A 21,355-nucleotide genomic window follows, 5' to 3' on the forward strand; every position below is an offset into this window, starting at 1 on the left:
AAAGTCGGTGCCGTGAGCGTAAGTCCCTGTTACAGGCTCAACTGCGCTGGTTGCCAGTGGACAAGAGGGTTCAATTTAAGCCCCCCTTTATGGTGCACACAGTCGTTCGGGGAATAGGCATTCTCTTTGGACTACCAGGTTCCAAATATATTTTCCTGCTGGAAACCATGGATCATGTAGCCTGGGCTTTCTCTTGCCTTATTCTGCCTGCAGGGTAACAACTGGAGGACCTGCAGTAGTGTAGTGTGGTGGTTGCCCCGGGTGCAAAATTCTTAGTGGCACAACATTTTTACTTTACTTTCTTTTAAAATGTCGCCTCGGGCGCTAACCCACACTACGCCACTGAAAAAATAACATTGTGTTGAACAGCAGTTTTGACACGTGGCCGGCCTGCCGTTTGGGCAGCATCTATTCTCTACAATGATTTGTAGTCATTACTTCAACAGAGAAAGCGTAATTTTAGCTTCCACCAAATGGACAAACTCATGACAAACTCAAAGCGAAAGATGCCTGACGAGACATAACTACTACAGCAATGCATTGGTAGTAACTAGTTCGCTATCACTATAAGATCCGTTTTTAACCTGAAAGTCATTGGAGAGACAAGAACAGATCCTTCCTGCACCATGGCAACATGCGTGCCCCCATATTTGACCAATTGTGAGCCCCTGACTGAATATGAGTGTCCTGGGGCCAATCGGTTATTATCCCTTTATTTAAAAAAGGAAGCAAATCCGAGGCTGCCAACTATCGACCTATTTCTTTATTGGACGCCTCAGTAAAGGTTATGAGCAGAATCCTGCTCATAAGGTTAGAAACCTGGGCCGAAGATATGAATATTTTATCTAAGGTACAATATGGATTCAGGAAAGGCATGGGCACTTTAGAGCAATGCGTAAACCTGGATCTTTTAATTAATAAATATACAGTAGCTAAAAAGGGCAATTTATTTTTATGTTTTGCTGACTTGAGCAGCGCATTCGACTTAGTTGATCATAGTATTCTTTGGCAGGTTTTATTGGAGTTAGGAGCACCGTCAGAAATAGTCCATTTTTTGGCACGGCTTTATGAGAAACTTTCTTGTAAAGTTCGATATGGTACTCTTGGTGAATGCACACCATTTTTTAAAGTGTCAAGGGGCATCCGGCAAGGATGCGTATTAGCCCCTCTTTTATTTTCTCTTTTTATTAATTGTGTTGATCGCACCCTAGCTACCATACCGGCAGACGCTCCGCTGATTGGTGGCAATCCTGTCACAATCTTATTATATGCGGATGACGCTGTTCTTTTATCTCGCACCCAGATAGGCTTACAACGTCTCATAAACAGTTTTATGCTGTTTATTAAAAATAGGAGACTCTGTGTCAACAAATCAAAGACCTTTGTTATGCTGTGTGGTCAGTCAGCTAATAAATTGAAGTCCAGTTTTTATTTAGACAATGACAAAATGCTCCAAGTCAAAACATTTTGTTACTTAGGTATTACCTATGCTAATGACGGATCCTGGAAATCTGAGCTCGATAACATTAGGTTAAAAATGTTGCGAACTACAAGCAGCGTATTTCGCTTTGCTTCTAAACTTGGATCTAGAAGCATCCGAGATATGATTAATATATATAATATACGTTGCGTCCCTTCTGTATTGTATGGAGCGGGTGTGTGGGGCCACATAGATGGCTTACTTTTACAAAAAGATGAAAATAAGTTTTTAAAAAGAGTGTTGTGCCTCCCCCCTTCCGCTTCTGTCCAATTAATCCATGATGAGGTTGGGGTCGAGTTCATTTCTGACTTAGCAGCCGTTCGCCCACTTTTATTATGGCGTTCTATTTGGGCTAAGCCAGAGACTCGTTTTACTCAAGAAATTATTCTTGATTGCATAGGCCTGGACTTCTCATCTCGCATCCTTTGGTTGGAATATATCCACTTTTGGTATAAAAAGATGTTTGACATTGATGTTTTCCTTGACCCCGAACTGGTGGTTGACATACCCAAAAAAGAAATTAAACAAACTTTCTTAAAGTATAAAAAGAAAGGGCGCGCTGAGGTGTTTGGCAAGTTGGCTACTGTGAAATTTTATAAGGAACTCACCTTACCATCAGGGTTCCAAGTCTATCTTTCAGTGGTCAACCGCCCCTCTCATCAATTTGTCCTAACTCGTGTTAGGTTGGGCATCGTACACCACCTTGTGGCATTTCCAGTACAGAAACTTAAATCAGAAACTCCTTGCCCATGTGATAATATTTCACGCCAGAGTTGCTGCCATTTTTTACTCTTCTGCAAATTTTATCACTTTTTAAGAATTAGGTATTTAAAACCTATTTTTATCAAATATAACATACGGTCATATAAGAATGCCCTTGCACTATTATCAGCACTAGAGAATGAGGATATTTGTTTCTTTACTGCTACTTTTATTTTGAAATGTACAGCTGCCAGGAAATGTATTGTATTGTCTTAATTCTTATATGTTCCTGTCTGTACTTTATGCTTTTATATATTGTATGTTACAAATAATTACGCAAATTGCTCTTTTACCCTCGGCCCGACTTAAATTGTATAGTGTGAGGAAGAGTTTCTTTTGTGACAACTATTTCTTGGCCTTGTTTTCATAGTATATTCCCCCGCTACCTAGCCCCTAATGTTTAATTAATTATTACTTTTTTGGACAAGTACAGCTGCCAGGAAGTGTTTAGAGTTGCCATATTTCACACCGACCTGTCTGTACTTATTTTGTTTTAAACCTATTTTTGTTATTTACAAAGTTTCATGTCCTAGGCCTGCATTTCTTCCTAAAAAATTTTAGTTGCCAGGATATGCACCTTAGGAGCTGATTACAACTTTTGTTATATGTGAATCCCTGCGTTTTTAGTTATTATCATATCTACAAATATGAATTAATTCCTAGATTTGCTATTATCTATTATGTCCTCTCCCCATATTTTTGGAGTTTTCTTTTATAATCTAGTATGTAATGAATTGTTATATCAATTTTGCTTGTATGATTTGTACTAACAAATCGAATAAAAGCTTTGAAATTGAATTGAGTGTCAGCTCTTTTCAGAGAGGTCTGCTGCGGGTCTTTTCAGGGTCTGCAAGTTCTCAGACAGCAAAGAGGACGTCAATCATAACAATACAACAACACAGTGAACAGATTATGGGACAGAAACAGTTCTCGTGGACCAAAACAACGAAAGGACATAATACACAAATGTGATTTTTAAAAAAGAGCCCGAGTTGCGTTCTGATGTGCCGCTACTGTCCAGTCATGTCTACTAAGGTCTTCTCACGTCATCGTATTTGCATCATCCGCACGGCGCTGCTGAGGTAAAATCACCTTATGTTCGAAATCCAATGACTGGAGGAGATACAGACTCACAACAATCAGAGTTACAGCCAGAAGGACAACGAGGAGGAACCCATAATGCCTCGCTGGCGCAAGTGCGTAGACGCGACGCACATTTACTTTCAAACAGCAACAAACCGGACATGAGACAAACGGGAAACAAACAAACAGCAGGACTGAGTGGCAGAACGTTAGCTGAGAGACATTGAGACTGGCTCATCTTATATTGAGGAGCAATATTCTCCAATAACATGTCACTCACAAAAGGACAGCACAAAACACTAATTCTCATTTACACACAACAAAGGACAGTAGCAAGGTCATTACAAACAAGAGCCATAATGCACGACTCGGCCTTTGTGCCTAGTTTACTTTAAAAAAGGAATCATGCTTTCCCATCATTCTTTTCTGTTAAATATTCAACAATTAACACTGAATGTTTTAGTCAGCTGAAAACAAACTCATTACAAATACACGGCTGGTGACTTTGTGAGTGATGTGAAAGAGGTCCACCAGCCTTACAGTCCCACAGTCCTTACCCACTATTTGACCAAATTATGGAAACACATTTTCACAGAGCCCACGTTTTGACTGCAAACCCAGCACAGAATGTAGGTTGGTGGGCTTCTTCTGTAACCCAAGAAATCTGTAAGGTGACTGCAAATGAACTCAAAGCAACTGATACAAATGTAAACTGTGTGTACTCTCTCATTCTACTTCCCACTACTATACTCGTAAACGCTGTTACCCTAGACAGGATAAAAGCACCACCTTGCCACATACACTCACACCAACGTTTCCCTCATACACTACACTACAAATCCAACACTGTTCCAACCAATCATTCAGTTACAGTGTACTAATGTGTCCGTCTAATACATGCATTCAGGGCCTCACGAGGGGTATGAAGCGCTACACAACTGTAAGTACAATAACTGCAAGTAACTTGCTAGCAATGTATTTGCAGTGAGAGCTCCTATGCTTATAGCATCTTCCTTTTCCTGCATATCCTCAGTGTGGACCAGGCACAAGGACACTGCAGCTCTTCACGGAGTTTAAAGTGCCTTGGTACCAGGAGGGTAGTAACGCTGTAACTCCCAGACACTGGTCCTGGTATGTGATATGGAAATATTAGCACTATGTCAGACACTCAAGCACTTTCCACATGAGTTTTATTGTGGAAAGCAAGGCTTGGACCAGGATTTTCGGCCAGGAGGGACCAGCTGCTTCAGGACCTCCCCATCATGAGAACTTCACTCGCCTCACCTCCCACAAAAGCCAAATAACACCCAACGCCTTATCAACCAGAAGGGCACCAGGTGTCAAATACACTTAAGCAGTACCTCACACTTTCAACATAACTGGCCTCATACTCTGCACTTGATTGTCATTCAATGTGCTTTTGAGCCTAAATGGAGTCTCACCCATCTCTTTAGTAAACTTTCATTTATTACCTATCGAATGAGTCTCACCCATTCCCATATCTCTGGCTTTAGACTCTTTAGTATACTCCCACTTATCACCTATCAAACGAGTCTCACCCATTCCCATATCTCTAGCTTTAGACTCTTTAGTATACTCTCACCTATTACCTATAGAATGAGTCTCACCCATTCCCATATCCCTGGCTTTAGACTCTTTAGTATACTCTCACTTATCCCCTATCAAACGAGTCTCACCCATTCCCATATCTCTAGCTTTAGACTCTTTAGTATACTATCACCTATTATCTATTGAATGAGTCTCACCCATTCCCATATCATTGGCTTTAGACTCTTTAGTATACTCACAATTATTACCTATCGAATGAGTCTCACCCTTCCCATTTCACTGATTTTAGACTCTTTAGTAAACTCTCACCTATTGCCTATCAAATGAGTCTCACCTATTCCTGTATCACTGGCTTTAGCCTCTTTAGTATGCTCCCACTTATCACCCATCAAACGAGTCTCAACCATTCCCACATCACTGGCTTTAGTATCTTTAGTATACTCTCACCTATTACCTATCAAATGAGTCTCACCTATTCCTGTATCACTGGCTTTAGCCTCTTTAGTATGCTCCCACTTATCACCCATCAAACGAGTCTCACCCGTTCCCGTATCACTGGCTTTAGACTCTTTAGTATACTCCCACTTATCACCTATCAAACGAGTCTCAACCATTCCCACATCACTGGCTTTAGTATCTTTAGTATACTCTCACCTATTACCTATCAAATGAGTCTCGCCCATTCCTGTATCACTGGCTTTAGCCTCTTTAGTATGCTCCCACTTATTACCTATCAAATGAGTCTCGCCCATTCCAGTATCACTGGCTTCAGACTCTTTAGTATACTCTCACCTATTACCTATCAAAGGAGTACCACCCGTTCCCGTATCACTGGCTTTAGGCTCTTTAATATACTCCCTCTTATCAAACGAGTCTCACCCGTTCCCGTATCACTGGTTTTAGCCTCTTTAGTATACTCACACTTATCAATCGAGTCTTACCCGTTCCTGTATCTCTGGCTTTAGACTCTTTAGTATACTCCCACTTATCACTTATCAAAAGAGTCTCACCCGTTCCCGTATCACTGGCTTTAGCCTCTTTAGTATACTCACACTTATCAAACGAGTCTCACCTGTTCCCGTATCACTGGCTTTAGCTCTTTAGTATACTCTCACTTATTACCTACCAGACGAGTCTCACCCATCCCCGTATCACTGCCTTTAGGCTCTTTAGTATACTCTCATCTATTACCTATCAAATGAGTCTCACTCATTTCCAAATCACGGCCCAGAAACACTGTAAACAAACCTCTTCAAAGCCGCACATGCAGCCACCTGCAGGGTGTGAACAGCAGTAGCTCTAACAAACTTAACGCCTTTATACTCCTGCAGGGCTCAGGCACACACAGTCACTGTCCTGGTAGCCACTGACCATAAATTCAGGGCAAACTGTTCTACTCTAGAAGTTAGTGTCAGACCTTGACATTAATGGGCGAGTAATGAATGCAAAACTGAAACTAACTGGGCCAATCCTACCTGGAATACAGGTGTGGCAGGGTAAAAGGGGCCCAAAAACCATGGCCTTTGACCTTACCTTTCGCAGCCGGCTCAGCACCTTTCTTCTCTGCAATTAAAGAAGAAATACAAGTTACAAGACAGAGACAGATGGCACACGTAAATGACCTGCTAACATTTGCATGAACACGACCTTCCACTAACAACATGTTAGTCTAAATTGCGGGTGGCATGCAATATTTCCCGTTATTTACCCGCCCTGGAATTACCGTCACTGGGGCCCCCTGTGATTTGGTGGTAGGAAAATAATGGGCATTATGGTTTTTGGAAAATAAGATGTAGAAATTGAATTTAGCATGCCCCATCCACAACTTTTTCTTCCCAGTATTCCACCCAGAGAACATGCCGGCTTGCAGCAAGCAGGGGCGTAGCTTGGTCAGTAACACTATGGGGGTGTGAGCTTCAGACTTTCCGACGATTACACTGGCATATCATGTTCAGCGCATAAGAGTGGCTTAAGGGCCAAAGGAAAGGGAAAGGAGTGAGAATTGTGTGGGGTAACTTAAAACACGGGCCAGAAGTATGAACCTTTTTATTCGGTCGTAAATGGGAGGTCGGCCAGTTTGCAACCACAAAAAAGTGTCCCAGCATGTATAAACGCATTTTTGGAAGTCACTGATTTGCAAAATAACGTTTGCAACTCTCTCTATTAAGAAGGGGGTGAATTTGCAGTCACAAAACATTCGCAGGTTACCACCTACTTCAAGTAGGTGGTAAATCACCCCCTTCCCTTTTGTGAGTGTGTGCGAAAATATTTTTTAAGAGAAGGAAGTAGTCCTAGGGGCCACCATCTGCCCTTAAAAAATTAAACTGAAAAGTTAAATTTTTCTCTTTTAACTGCATTTCATTTTCCATTAAGGAAAATGGGCTGCATTTTTTTAAAAAACAGCTTTATTTAAAAAGCAGTCCCAGACATGGAGGTCTGCTGACCCCAGCAGGCCACCATCCCTGTGAGTGCTAGCCATTCCCAATGGGGTCGCAAATTGCGCTTGCCTCATGAATATTGATGAGGCATGCAAGTTGCGACCCCATTGGGATCTGCAAACAGTGTCTGAGACAATCCCCCAGATTCATCATTGTCCTCTTTTGCGAGTCCTTAATAGCGATTATTAGACTAGCAAAACGGGATGCATGTAGAAATCGCAATTTATTTTGCGATTTCTACTGCTTCCTTATTTGCGATTCGCTAATTGCTAATCGCAAATAAGGAATGGCTTTTCCATTCATTCCTTATTTGCGATTAGCAATTAGTGAATCGCAAATAAGGAAGCGATTTCAAGGGTGCCAGGGTGTCCAAAGGACACCCTGTAGCACCCCTGAAATGCAAATGTACACTGGTGTTGCGCACACACATGTCCAAAGGACATGTGTGTGTGTATCATACAACTTAGAAATATGCACTAAAGTGCATTTTACTAAGTTTTCGCTATTTACACGAAGTTACACTTCGCGGTAAATGGATCACTGACAGAATATCGACAGTCACAATATCGAGATGACAAAATATCGAGGTAAAAAAATCCACTGCCAAAATATCGACTTCCTATCTTCAAACAGGTAAGTACAAAAATATCGACTCCAAAATATCGAGTGTAAAAAATATTGACTGTCAAAATATCGAATTTTTTAAATGTCTTAAAAGTAATTTAAAAGTAATATAATAATAAATAAAATTATTTTAACTTATTTAAAATACTTAAATAAACGTAACATTAAAAAATAATTAATATAACTTAAAAAAATAATTTATTTTTAATACATATATATATATATATATATACATATTATTAACAAAACATATACAATATTTTTACCGTAGGATAGCAAGAGTTTTAATTTACTGTAACAACTCCAGTGAGTGCAACAGAAGGGAGAGCGTTGGATAGCGTAGGGGTACAAATTACTATTCCCACTCCAGAGAGTGCAACAGTAGGGAAAGAGTTGGATAGCGTAGGGGTAAAAATTACTACTCCCACTCCAGCGAGTGCAACAGTAGGGAAAGCGTTGGATAGCGTAGGGGTAAAAATGACTATTCCCACTCCAGAGAGTGCAACAGTAGGGAAAGCGTTGGATAGCGTAGGGGTAAAAATTAATATTCCCACTCCAGAGAGTGCAACAGTAGGGAAAGCGTTGGATAGAGTAGGGGTAAAAATTACTATTCCCACTCCAGAGAGTGCAACAGTAGGGAAAGCGTTGGATAGCGTAGGGGTAAAAATTACTATTCCCACTCCAGAGAGTGCAACAGTAGGGAAAACGTTGGATAGCGTAGGGGTAAAAATTACTATTGCCACTCCAGAGAGTGCAACAGTAGGGAAAGCGTTGGATAGCGTAGAGGTAAAAATTACTATTCCCACTCCAGAGAGTGCAACAGTAGGGAAAATGTTGGATAGCGTAGGGGTAAAAATTAATATTCCCACTCCAGAGAGTGCAACAGTAGGAAAAGCGTAGGATAGCGTAGGGGTTAAAATTACTATTCCAACTCCAGAGAGTGCAACAGTAGGGAAAGCGTTGGATAGCGTAGGGGTTAAAGTTACTATTCCCACTCCAGAGAGTGCAACAGTAGGGAAAGAGTTGGATAGCGTAGGGGTAAAAATTACTATTCCCACTCCAGAGAGTGCAACAGTAGGGAAAGCGTTGGATAGCGTAGGGGTTAAAATTACTATTCCAACTCCAGAGAGTGCAACAGTAGGGAAAGTGTTGGATAGCGTAGGGGTAAAAATTACTATTCCAACTCCAGTGAGTGCAATAGTAGGGAAAGTAAATACTTCATATATAAATATAAATAACATAAATAGTAATACCAATTACAAATTAATTAAAATATTTTACAATTGTATAAAATATATTAAATATTTATTTATAAATACAAATTAAAATTATTTAATTATAAAAATTACCTACTAATACTAATTAATTACCTATTAACAATAAATTAATTTACAATTCAAAAATTAATCAATTAATTTTAATTACCAATTATATATTAATTAATTACCTATTAATAATTAATTAACTATTAATTCTAAATAAATACAAATAAATTAAATTACATATTTAATACATCATATTTAAATTACTTCCCACCCTATTCCCCTATAAACCCACATCCCGCTACAGAAAATAATTTAATAAAATTAGCATATTTATCAATTAATCAATTATAATTAATTACCAATTATATTTTAATAATTACCAATTAATAACTAATTAACAATTAATTCTAAATAATTATCAATAAATAAATTAAAATATTTAATTAATTATAATTAAAATACTTCCCACCCTATTCCCCTATAAACCCACACCCCGCTACAGAAAATAATTTAATAAAATTAACATATTTATCAATTAATCAATTATAATTATTTACCAATTATATTTTAATTAATTACCAATTAATAATTAATTAACAATTAATTCTAAATAAATATCAATAAATAAATTAACAAATTTAATTAATTATAATTAAATTGCTTCCCACCCTATTCCCCTATAAACCCACAACCCGCTACAGAAAATAAATTACTAAAATTAAAATATTTATCAATTAATCAATTATAATTAATTACCAATTATATTTTAATTAATTAGCAATTAATAATTAATTAACAATTAATTCTAAATAAATATCAATAAATAAATTAACATATTTAAATAATTATAATTAAATTACTTCCCACCCTATTCCCCTATAAACCCACAACCCGCTACAGAATTATATTACACAAAAAATAAAAAATTATATTAACTTACCTTAAATTCGATATTTTTCTTGTCTATATTATGTCTAGTCGATATTATGTCCATTCTATATTTTTGATTCGATATTATGTCCATTCTATATTTTTGATTCGATATTATGTCCATTCTATTCGATATAAATTTTTTCTAGTCGATATTTTTGTTGTCTATATTATGTCTAGTCGATATTATGTCCATTCTATATTTTTTACTCGATATTGTGTCTAGTCGATATTAAAAACTCGATATTTTGACTCTATACCGCGGTAAATAGCGGCCCCATATTGCGAATTCGCAATTTTAAAAAGGTTCATGAATAGCATTTAAGGAATCTCTAATTGAGATTCCTTAAATGCGATTCTTCGCAATATAGCGATTTCTAGTATAGCGATTTTTGTATTTGGGATGATCAATCCCAAATACAAAAATAGCGCTCGCAAAGGGCCAGATTCTCAGAATCTGGCCCTTTGCGAGCCGATTTCAGTATGATGAATCTGGCCCAATGTTGTACATTTACTTTAGCGAGTCGCGAACGCACTTTGCAACTCAACCAAGGTGAATGCTCGTACATCTGGCCCACAGTCTTTTGTAAAATACCTATATTTGAAGACCTTCAAAACAGCAGAGTGTGTGTTTTTTTCTGAGTTTAATTAAAGAATCCCATGTGAAATCCGACAGATACCTTACCATACCCAACTAAAAGCTCCTTTACCCAACTATTTATTAAATAATACATTTATTAGGGGGGTGTAACACCACAAACACCCTCGCTGAAGCTACTCCCCAGGCAGCAAGAGAAAAATCTGCGTGAGACGATGAGGTGCCAGTGCTCTTACAAAATGTATTGGAATTATGCGGTCAGTCGAAATGAGGGTCTGTACATATTCTACCCAGGCATGCAAACATTCATGAGTGATGTCTGAGCTATTTTGAACTGGCTCTGGACTCATGGCCTGCTCTGTTGAACAGTCTGCTCCCAAAACTGTGAAAGGAACCCCGGCCGCCATGAGGTATTTTGACACCTACGGTGAAGTACATTTTTGCCCCTTGCCCTTTCATTTTGGTCTCCATATAGCTACAGCCCTGATCAATTGGTTCTTACGCAGCACCTTCCTCTCCCAGCAGGCAGGGGGTCAGACTGGGACAGAAAATAGGCCCGGGCACCATAATAAAAGTGGCCCAGTAAGTGAATTAGATAGCTAAGAAAGTAGCACGTTTCCAAATTGGAGCACTTTTTAACTTGTAAAGACACGCTGTAATTGTATTTTGAAAAGTATGGAATCCTTCAGGGATTTGAACTTGCTGCAGGCAATGTTTGAGTTAATATTGGGAAATTAATAGTAAACACGTATATTGCCTATGCCTAGAAACACCCCAGAGACAAACAAAGGAATTCTGTGTTAGTGATTCTTTTGCGCCCTTGCCCCATCTTGCTATAGCAGAAGAGCCAGGGGACTACAGTGTGTGAGATCAGCGCTGGGATCTGTTTAGTACTTGCAACAATACATAAAGCTTAACTTTGTTCTAGAACACACAAGGTCTTCTTTGTACAACCCTAAGGTTCGTGATTTTAAAGAAAGCTGACATTGTGGCATATTTCTCTGTGTTAAGTGGAGTGGTGTGGCTCACTGGTTAGGGGCGGCAGACCCGGAAGCAGAGGTCGGCCCGGGACCAGGGTTTGATTCCCGTCGCGGCAGGGTCTTGGGCCATGGTCAGCGGACTCGATAATTCTCGCCTCGGTGCCTACTCCAACCATGGGTCCCAGTCAGCAACTCTGGGCAATAGTTTGCTTAATCTCTACTAACGTCCCCATCAGTGGTCCCCATCAGTGCCGGGGATGCTTGTCTTCACCTTGGAGATACCCAGGAGGGACGATCTCACAGGGAAAAGCCAGGATGGGTTCCCCAGTGGTATACAGCGCCGGGACGCCCCTTTGCTGGGGCAGCTGTGCGCTTTACAAGTATACGACATTTAACATTTAAACTGTAGATTCATGCTGCATGGATGTCTTTTTCTTGAGTCATGTGGAGGAATTTAATGATTCATATTGATACATCTTATGAAATTATTATAACTATTTAGTACCTGTAAGAATTCTGCAAATCCCAGAGTTAGCATCATTACATAAGCCTGGAATATCTGTCTAACTTAATCCTGCTGATTAATGTGTGTGATTGTGAATTATACATGACGTTTCATTGTCTCCAACTTCCAAGTACAATCTATGTCATATTATATTTAGGGCATGGATATGGAAAGTAGACAGTTATGTGGCATTCTTGACGCTCTCTCAAGGACCTGTAAGTGTGGAGGGGTTGAATGCACCCCTGAACGTGTGCCACTACTGTTGGGTGGATGAAGGCTGGTGCAGAGTCATCACTGCCAACCGGTTCCAGAGCTGGAAACGGTCGCTCTCCAGTTCTAGGGGATTCGGATCATTTACCCATCATATTGAAGCTGATTCACCACGTGGTGAACCTCTCACTTCTACTCGAGATGATGTCATTTTGATCACTTGTGTTTGCCAAACAGTTGCCACCCTTGCATTCCTACATTAGAAGCAATAAGTGGCAGGGAAAGTCCACCTCAAACTGCCCTGTCAAGCACTGGAGTAATTTCACCAAAATTCTAAGCTGCTCAAGGTCCCTGAGTCCTAGTGGAAGCAAGATCAGGGTTGTATGTCAGAATACCGAGGACAGAAATATTATCCTAGAAAAATATTGTAGCCAGTCTATCAACAACCAAAATATTGTGAGGGGAAGTATAAATAGGCAAATACAGATTTATAATTCTTAAGTCCCGAGCAACATATTTTGAAGTTATACATTGTCAAGGTGCATATATGTGCAGTTAAATACTGTAAATCTATAATTACCACTTTATTTGCATCTACATGATAGTTGATATTTAGGTCACAATATTTTTGTAGGATAATATTTCATCCACTATGTTCTGGAACTATTCCGAAGCGAGCAAGTGCGACACAAATTTTCGAGGCAGGTTGTAGGGTAATTTTCTAAAGAACTTCTAAAAATGGGACCTGTTGTAAGGCTTCAGGTCTAGGCTCTCAAGAACGTATATGACTTTTCTTTATCTACAGAAGTACAGCCACATTTATGTCCATATGACTCTATACGCGTATCATCATTGCGTCTCAGCAGCTACAAAGATAACATGTCAAATACTGTAAGGCCTTGGAGAGCCTAACACTTCATATAATGGAGAACCACAGTCAAGTGGACTTTAATATACTTACCATCAATGACACGGTGTAATGTCAATGCACTGATCAAAGTTATCATTGAATCGTCACACTAACCGACCGATAGATAACAAAGAGACAGTAATACACTAATGTACTGGTTGGTATCCCACTGCTTCATTGATGATTCTGAGTGAATGATAGGACTGAACTATTTCTGCTGAGCAACTTTATAATTCTGAATACCTGTAGCACTGTAATACTGCGGAACGTTAAATACTGAATACATTATAGTACTATACTACTGGCAATACTGAGGAACTTCAAATACTGAATACATTATAGAACAGTACCACTGGGAATGCTGAGGAACTTCAAATACTGAATATATTATATAACTGTACCACTGGGAATGCTGAGGAACTTCAAATACTGAATATATTATAGTACTGTACCTGTGAGAACACCATTGAACAATATTTAATACTGAGTAAATGAGATTACTGAACCATTGGTAATACTGAGCAACATGTAATACTAAATAAGTAATGGTACTGTACCACTGAGAATACTGAGCAACATATAATACTGAGCAAATGATAGTGCTGTACCACTGAGAATATTTTATACTGAGCAAAATGTAATACAGTACTGCTGATAACACAGAGCTCCTTATAATACCAAGCACATGCGTGCACTGAATTCTAATAATACTGAGCAATTTATAATACGGAGTAGATGATAATAATGAACATTGATAATACTGGTCAACATATAACACTGGTAAATGATAGTACTATACCACTGAGAATACCAAGGTACATATGACACTGATTACATGACAGTACTGTATCACTGAGAATACAGGTCAACATATCATACTGAGCACATTATAGGACTATATCACTGAAATTACTGGACAACATATAACACTGAGTTAATGATAATACTTTACCAATGAGAATACTGAGCAACACATAACGCTTGGTAAATGATAGTACTGTACCACTGAAAATACTTATCAACATAGAATACTGAGAAAAACAGCAGTACTGTACCACTGAGAATAATATGCTCTGAACACTAGAATACTGAGCAACATATAATACTGAGTAATACTGAGACCACTGATTATATTGAAAAACACATAACACGCGTAAATGATAGTATTGTATTGGTGAGAATACTGAGCAACATATAACACCAAGTAAACAACAGTACTGTGCCTGCTGCAATACTGAGCAACTTAAAATGCTGAGCAAATAATGATACTGGATCATTGCAAATGCTGAGCAACATATAGTACTGAGTAAATAAGATTACTGAGCCACTGGTGATTATGAGCACCATGTAATACTGAGTAAACAATGGTACTGTACCACTGAGAATACTGAGCAACATATAATACTAGGTAAATCGAAGTACTGTACCACTGATGATACTATAATACTGAGTAAAATGTAGTACAGTACCGCTGATAAAATTGAGCAACATATAGTACTGAGTAAATGATAGTACTGATAATACCAATCAAAGTAAAATGCTGAGTAAATGATAGCATTGTACCACTGGTAATACTGAGACACTGATGTTACTGACACAAGAGAATCTATGCGGAACACCTGTGCATGTCACTGAAAAGACTTTACTACTAATGGTACTGAGCAACTGGCTATACAACGGAGAAATGTGAATTATGAGTAAGTGTTAATATTGGGCCACTGATAACACTGGATCATCGATGCTTCTGATTACTGTTAACATTCGGCCGCTTTATTAAAATTATAGTTGATAATGCTGAACTAGCAATAATAGTGAGCCAGTGATAGTACTGAACTAATAGTAACAAATCAACGTTAATACTGGCAATATTGAGCGATCACTAATGCTCAGCGATGGGAACTCTGATGAAAGTGCGTTGCTGATGATACCGCGGCACAAGAATATTACGCTTGTGTTAATAATATAGCGTGTTTTTGTAAAGCACACGTTCACCCAGAAGTGTATCTTGGGGCTGAACAACAGGTGTTTATTGTTACCCAACTGAATGGTACTCATTTTTATCAACCTCAGAAGGATGAAAGGCTGAGTGGACCCGCCAGGATTTGAACCTGTTACCATGAGTTTGAACACAGGCCCCTAGAGCAGACGCTTTAGTCCACTGAGCCACCAGACCCGACTTTGATAGTGGGCCACTATTAATTCCGAGTCATCATTAATAATGAACCATCAATGGTAGCGTGTCATTGATGCTTGTGAGGCACTACGGATACCAAGTCACTAATAATCATGAACCATTATTAATATACAGTCATTAACGGGATGCTCTGATACTGAAGGCCAATGTCCAGTAGTACTTTGGACATTCAGAAATACCTTTGGCACAATGTTAAACATGTTCTCTGATTGTGGCAAACTCTGGGCAAACTCCATGTCGATTTAAAAAACCTGAAATATTGATTGCAGCAAAAAAGCTAATTGGGTGAAGCACCTGCCACAGACTTGTAGAGGTCACTTGCAGGTCAAATGTACCACTCCTACTAACTAATATAGCTCAGACAGTTGATGTGACACCAGTAGACATATGAGTATGTCCTGAACGTCACAAGAGCGAGTCTTGGTGGTGCACATGTTCACACTGCCAATTTTCATTAAAAGATTATTATTGACATGGGTATCAATGTCACCTAATATAACATGATACTATGCAGTTCTGTTTGTGGCGTCCATGTATGTGTTATTCGTTTATTATTACAAGATGAACATTCATGGCGACAGTGGAGAAGTGTAATTGATGCCTTTGCATATCATGAGGGATAGGATAGTGCAAGTTTATGCAATCTCTGAAAACCATCTAGATGGGTATCCTTGAATGTTGTCCACCCGAAGGTCTTCCAAAGATTTAAAGATGCCCTACTTGTATATCTTCATCTAGGAACCACTGATATAACTCAAGAAATGTGTGTACCTTCCGATACCTTTGACCTGGCATATGAACAGCCCCTGTACAGTAAACAGGATGCAGAAGACAAGAGAGTAGTTTTTTACAAGCCCTGTGTGCCGCCGGTGCATCACGTTGCGTGACACCCCGGTGGCACAGCCTGCTAAGGGATATTTACAAGCACAGTTAAAGTCACCCTGCGTGACTTGACCTGTGCTTGTAAATATCGCCCCTGTTCACTCAACACTTTGCATGTTAGGGGCGGGACATGGGTGTTGCTGTGGGTACCGTGTTCCCACTCAACACCCATGTCCACTGAAGCATTTCCAGATTTACGGGAAATCGTAAACCTGGAAATTCGTCAGTTTGCTGCCTCACCATAGGGGTGGCGTAGCCAAGCGAAACGAGAAGAAATGTTTTCTTTTCTCCACGTTTTTTTCTCTTTCAATGCGTGCTGCATTCCACAGCACACATTGAAAGAGGAAAATGCCTGCAGTGACTGCTTTTGTGCAAGAAGGGGCCCCTTCCTTCACAAAAGCAATCTCTGCATGGCGCAGGCATCCGTGCACCATGGTGCAAGAGTGCCTGCGCCGGCGCTTGGCAGCTCTTTGTGCGCCAGCGCAGGGGAGAGCACAGGAATGCGACATATCATTGCAGATATGTTGCATTCCTGTGCTCTGAAAGTGCCGCAGCGTGGCGCAGCCAAAGGGCTTGCGGTGCCGCGCTGCGGCACTTTCTTGTAGATCTGCCCCTCAGTGTTTTCCTCGACACCAGAAGAGCTCATTTTTTGGGTCAGAAGGCGAGACCTGATGGGAAGGGGTTTGGTTGAGTTATTGTTGGTTTAACGAAGACGAACCACCAGAGATAGGTATGACCTGGGAAGGAGTAGTGTGGGAACCATCTGCCTTTCTTTTCTCTCTGTGTAAACTCAATAACCAGGGGTGTAGCTTGATCTTTTGCCATCCGGGTCGATCCCTTAGTTTGCTGCCCAGTGCAGGTAAGAACGGGGGAGGGGTAGTGGTGCTGGTGACAGATGACGATGAGCATGAGGTCGATAGTGACAGATGACAACAAGGGATAGGAAAGGAAAAATTACAATTTGTGATCGCCACCGCCCCCAAAAAAGTGCCAACCACGGCAGATCACCCCCCACCCCTAGCTACGGCACTAACCTTGGAGACCTAGGTGATGTAATGTAAACCAAATAGTGCGTCCTATCAAGATCAGCTACCATTTAAAAAACTCTAATACTTGGCTGAGGCTCAATAGAAGCCTTACCTAATCACATTTTGAGGTTCACAAATGCAAATTGTGCAATGAAACATAAGGAAAAGACAAGGCAAGCAATGGTCAGTGGTAGAACTAATACAGTTTGCTATGTAAGGTAATTTAAGAGCGGTGCTACATAAGTTTACAAGAACAAAAGTGATAGTACAGCGCATCGAATCACAAGGTGTCAGATGTCGTGACAGACTATAACAAGCATTTACAATGCAATGGTCTCGGCATTGTTAAAGTTAGAACTATTGGCATTGCTCATGACATTATTTTTATTTATGTTTTGGTTTTTAAAACATAAATAATTGGCATTTTGTCATTTACAATGCCAATAGCTTAATCGCTCGCAAATGCATGACCTATTGCATTTACACCAACACAGAGCCACACACACAAAGCCACCCACACACACATACAAAGCCACCCACACAGTCATTCACATAGAGCCACCCACACACACAGAGCCACCATCACATAGAGCCACCTAGTGCAGTGCCTGTTCTCTGTGGGTGTCACTCCCATAGCATTGGTGCACTGCCTGTTCTCTGTGGGTGTCACTCTCACAGCATTGGTGCAGTGCCTGTTCTCTATGGGTGTCATTCCTATAGCACTGGTGCAGTGCCTGTCCCCTATGGATGTCACTATCATAGCATTGGTGCAGTGCCTGTTCTCTATAGGTGTCACTCCCGTTGCACTGGTGAAGTGCCTGTTCTCTATGGGTGCCATTCCCATTGCACTGGTGCAGTGCCTGTTCTCTATGGGTGCCATTCCCATTGCACTGGTGCAGTGCCTGTTCTCTGTGGGTGTCACTCTCACAGCATTGGTGCAGTGCCTGTTCTCTATGGGTGTCATTCCTATAGCACTGGTGCAGTACCTGTCCCCTATGGGTGTCACTATCATAGCATTGGTGCAGTGTCTGTTCTCTATAGGTGTCACTCCCGTTGCACTGGTGAAGTGCCTGTTCTCTATGGGTGTCATTCCCATTGCACTGGTGCAGTGCCTGTTCTCTGTGGGTGTCACTACCATAGCATTGGTGCAGTGCCTGTTCTTTCCCATTGCATTGGTGCAGTGCCTGTTCCCTATGGGTGTCACTATCATAGCATTGGTGCAGTGCCTGTTCTCAAGGGTGTCATTCCTTTAGCATTGGTGTAGTGCCTGTTCCCTATGGGTGTCACTATCATAGCATTGGTGCAGTGCCTGTTCCCCATGGGTGTCACTCTCACAGCATTGGTGCAGTGCCTGTTCTCTATGGGTGTCATTCCTATAGCATTGGTGCAGTGCCTGTTCCCTATGTGTGTCACTATCATAGCATTGGTGCAGTGCCTGTTTTCTATGGGTGTCATTCCTATAGCATTGGTGCAGTGCATGTTCCCTATGTGTGTCACTATCATAGCATTGGTGCACTGCCTGTTCTCTATGGGTGTCACTCTCACAGCATTGGTGCAGTGCCTGTTCTATATGGGTGTCATTCATATAGCACTGGTGCAGTGCCTGTTCCATATGGGTGTCACTATCATAGCATTGGTGCAGTGCCTGTTCCCCATGGGTGTCACTATCATAGCATTGGTGCACTGCCTGTCCACTGTGGGTGTCACTCTCACAGCATTTGTGCAGTTCCTGTTCTATATGGGTGTCATTCATATAGCACTGGTGCAGTGCCTGTTCCCTATGGGTGTCACTATCATAGCATTGGTGCAGTGCCTGTTCCCCATAGGTGTCACTATCATAGCATTGGTGCAGTGCCTGTTTTCTATGGGTGTCACTCCCATTGCACTGGTGCAGTGCCTGTTCTCTGTGGGCATACTCATACTGATCACCCTGCATACTCAGTCTGCTCACCCTGCATACTCAGTCTGCTCACCCTGCATACTCAGTCTGCTCACCCTGCATACTCAGTCTGCTCACCCTGCATACTCCTACTGATCACCCTGCATACTCACACTCTGCATACTCACACTCTGCTCACCCTGCATACTCACACTCTGCTCACCCTGCATACTCACAGGCTGCTCACCCTGCATACTCATACTGATCACCCTGCATACTCATACTGATCACCTTGCATACTCACACTCTGCTCACCCTGCATACTCACACTCTGCTCACCCTGCATACTCCTACTGATCACCCTGCATACTCAGTCTGCTCACCCTGCATACTCATACTGATCACCCTGCATACTCATACTGATCACCCTGCATACTCATACTGATCACCCTGCATACTCACGGTCTGCTCACCCTGCATACTCATGCTGATCACCCTGCATACTCATACTGCTCACCCTGCATACTCACACTCTGCTCACCCTGCATACTCACACTCTACTCGCCCTGCATACTCCTACTGATCACCCTACATACTCAGTCTGCTCACCCTGCATACATATACTGATCACCCTGCATACTCATACTGATCACCCTGCATACTCATACTGATCACCCTGAATACTCATACTGATCACCCTGCATACTCAGTCTGCTCACCCTGCATACTCAGTCTGCTCACCCTGCATACTCAGTCTGCTCACCCTGCATACTCAGTCTGCTCACCCTGCATACTCCTACTGATCACCCTGCATACTCACACTCTGCATACTCACACTTTGCTCACCCTGCATACTCACACTCTGCTCACCCTGCATACTCATACTGATCACCCTGCATACTCATACTGATCACCCTGCATACTCACACTCTGCTCGCCCTGCATACTCACACTCTGCTCACCCTTCATACTCATACTGATCACCCTGCATACTCATACTGATCACCCTGCATACTCATACTGATCACCCTGCATTCTCACATTCTGCTCACCCTGCATAATCATACTGATCACCCTGCATACTCAGTCTGCTCACCCTGCATACTCACAGTCTGCTCACCCTGCATACTCACACTCTGCTCACCCTGCATACTCACACTCTGCTCACCCTGCATACTCACACTCTGCTCACCCTGCATACTCACACTCTGCTCACCCTGCATACTCACACTCTGCTCACCCTGCATACGCATACTGATCACCCTGCATACTCATACTGATCACCCTACATACTCATACTGATCACCCTGCATACTCAGTCTGCTCACCCTGCATACTCAGTCTGCTCACCCTGCATACTCATACTGATCACCCTGCATACTCATACAGATCACCCTGCATACTCAGTCTGCTCACCTTGCATACTCCTACTGATCACCCTGCATACTCCTACTGATCACCCTGCATACTCACACTCTGCATACTCACACTCTGCTCACCCTGCATACTCACAGTCTGCTCACCCTGCATACTTACAGTCTGCTCACCCTGCATACTCATAGTGATCACCCTGCATACTCCTACTAATCTCCCTGCATACTCATACTGATTACCCTGCATACTCACACTCTGCTCACTCTGCATACTCACACTCTGCTCACCCTGCATACTCACTCTGCTCATCCTGCCTACTCCTACTGATCACCCTGCATACTTAGTCTGCTCACCCTGCATACTCATACTGATCACCCTGCATACTCATACTGATCACCCTGCATACTCCTACTGATCACCCTGCATACACAGTCTGCTCACCCTGCATACTCATACTGATCACCCTGCACACTCATACTAATCACCTGCACACTCATACTGATCACCCTGCATACTCACAGTCTGCTTACCCTGCATACTCATACTGATCACCCTGCATACTCATACTGATCACCCTGCATACTCACACTCTGCTCACCCTGCATACTCACACTCTGCATACTCACCGTCTGCTCACCCTGCAT

General features: G+C 41.3%; 1 protein-coding gene across 2 annotated transcripts in view; it reads right to left on the reverse strand.

Annotated features, from left to right (window-relative positions):
* The window catches only part of MYBPC2 (myosin binding protein C2), a 252,762-nt gene that overhangs the window by 157,472 nt on the left and 73,935 nt on the right, over positions 1-21,355 (reverse strand). For both annotated transcript variants that reach the window (XM_078655074.1, XM_078655075.1), the window contains exon 2: positions 6,428-6,457. In XM_078655074.1, coding sequence (XP_078511200.1) covers positions 6,428-6,457 — 30 coding nt within the window. The remainder of the gene's footprint in view (positions 1-6,427; positions 6,458-21,355) is intronic.

Source organism: Lissotriton helveticus, chromosome 7 (genome assembly GCF_964261635.1).
Source record: "Lissotriton helveticus chromosome 7, aLisHel1.1, whole genome shotgun sequence".
In the NCBI taxonomy this organism is placed as follows: Eukaryota; Metazoa; Chordata; class Amphibia; order Caudata; family Salamandridae; genus Lissotriton; species Lissotriton helveticus.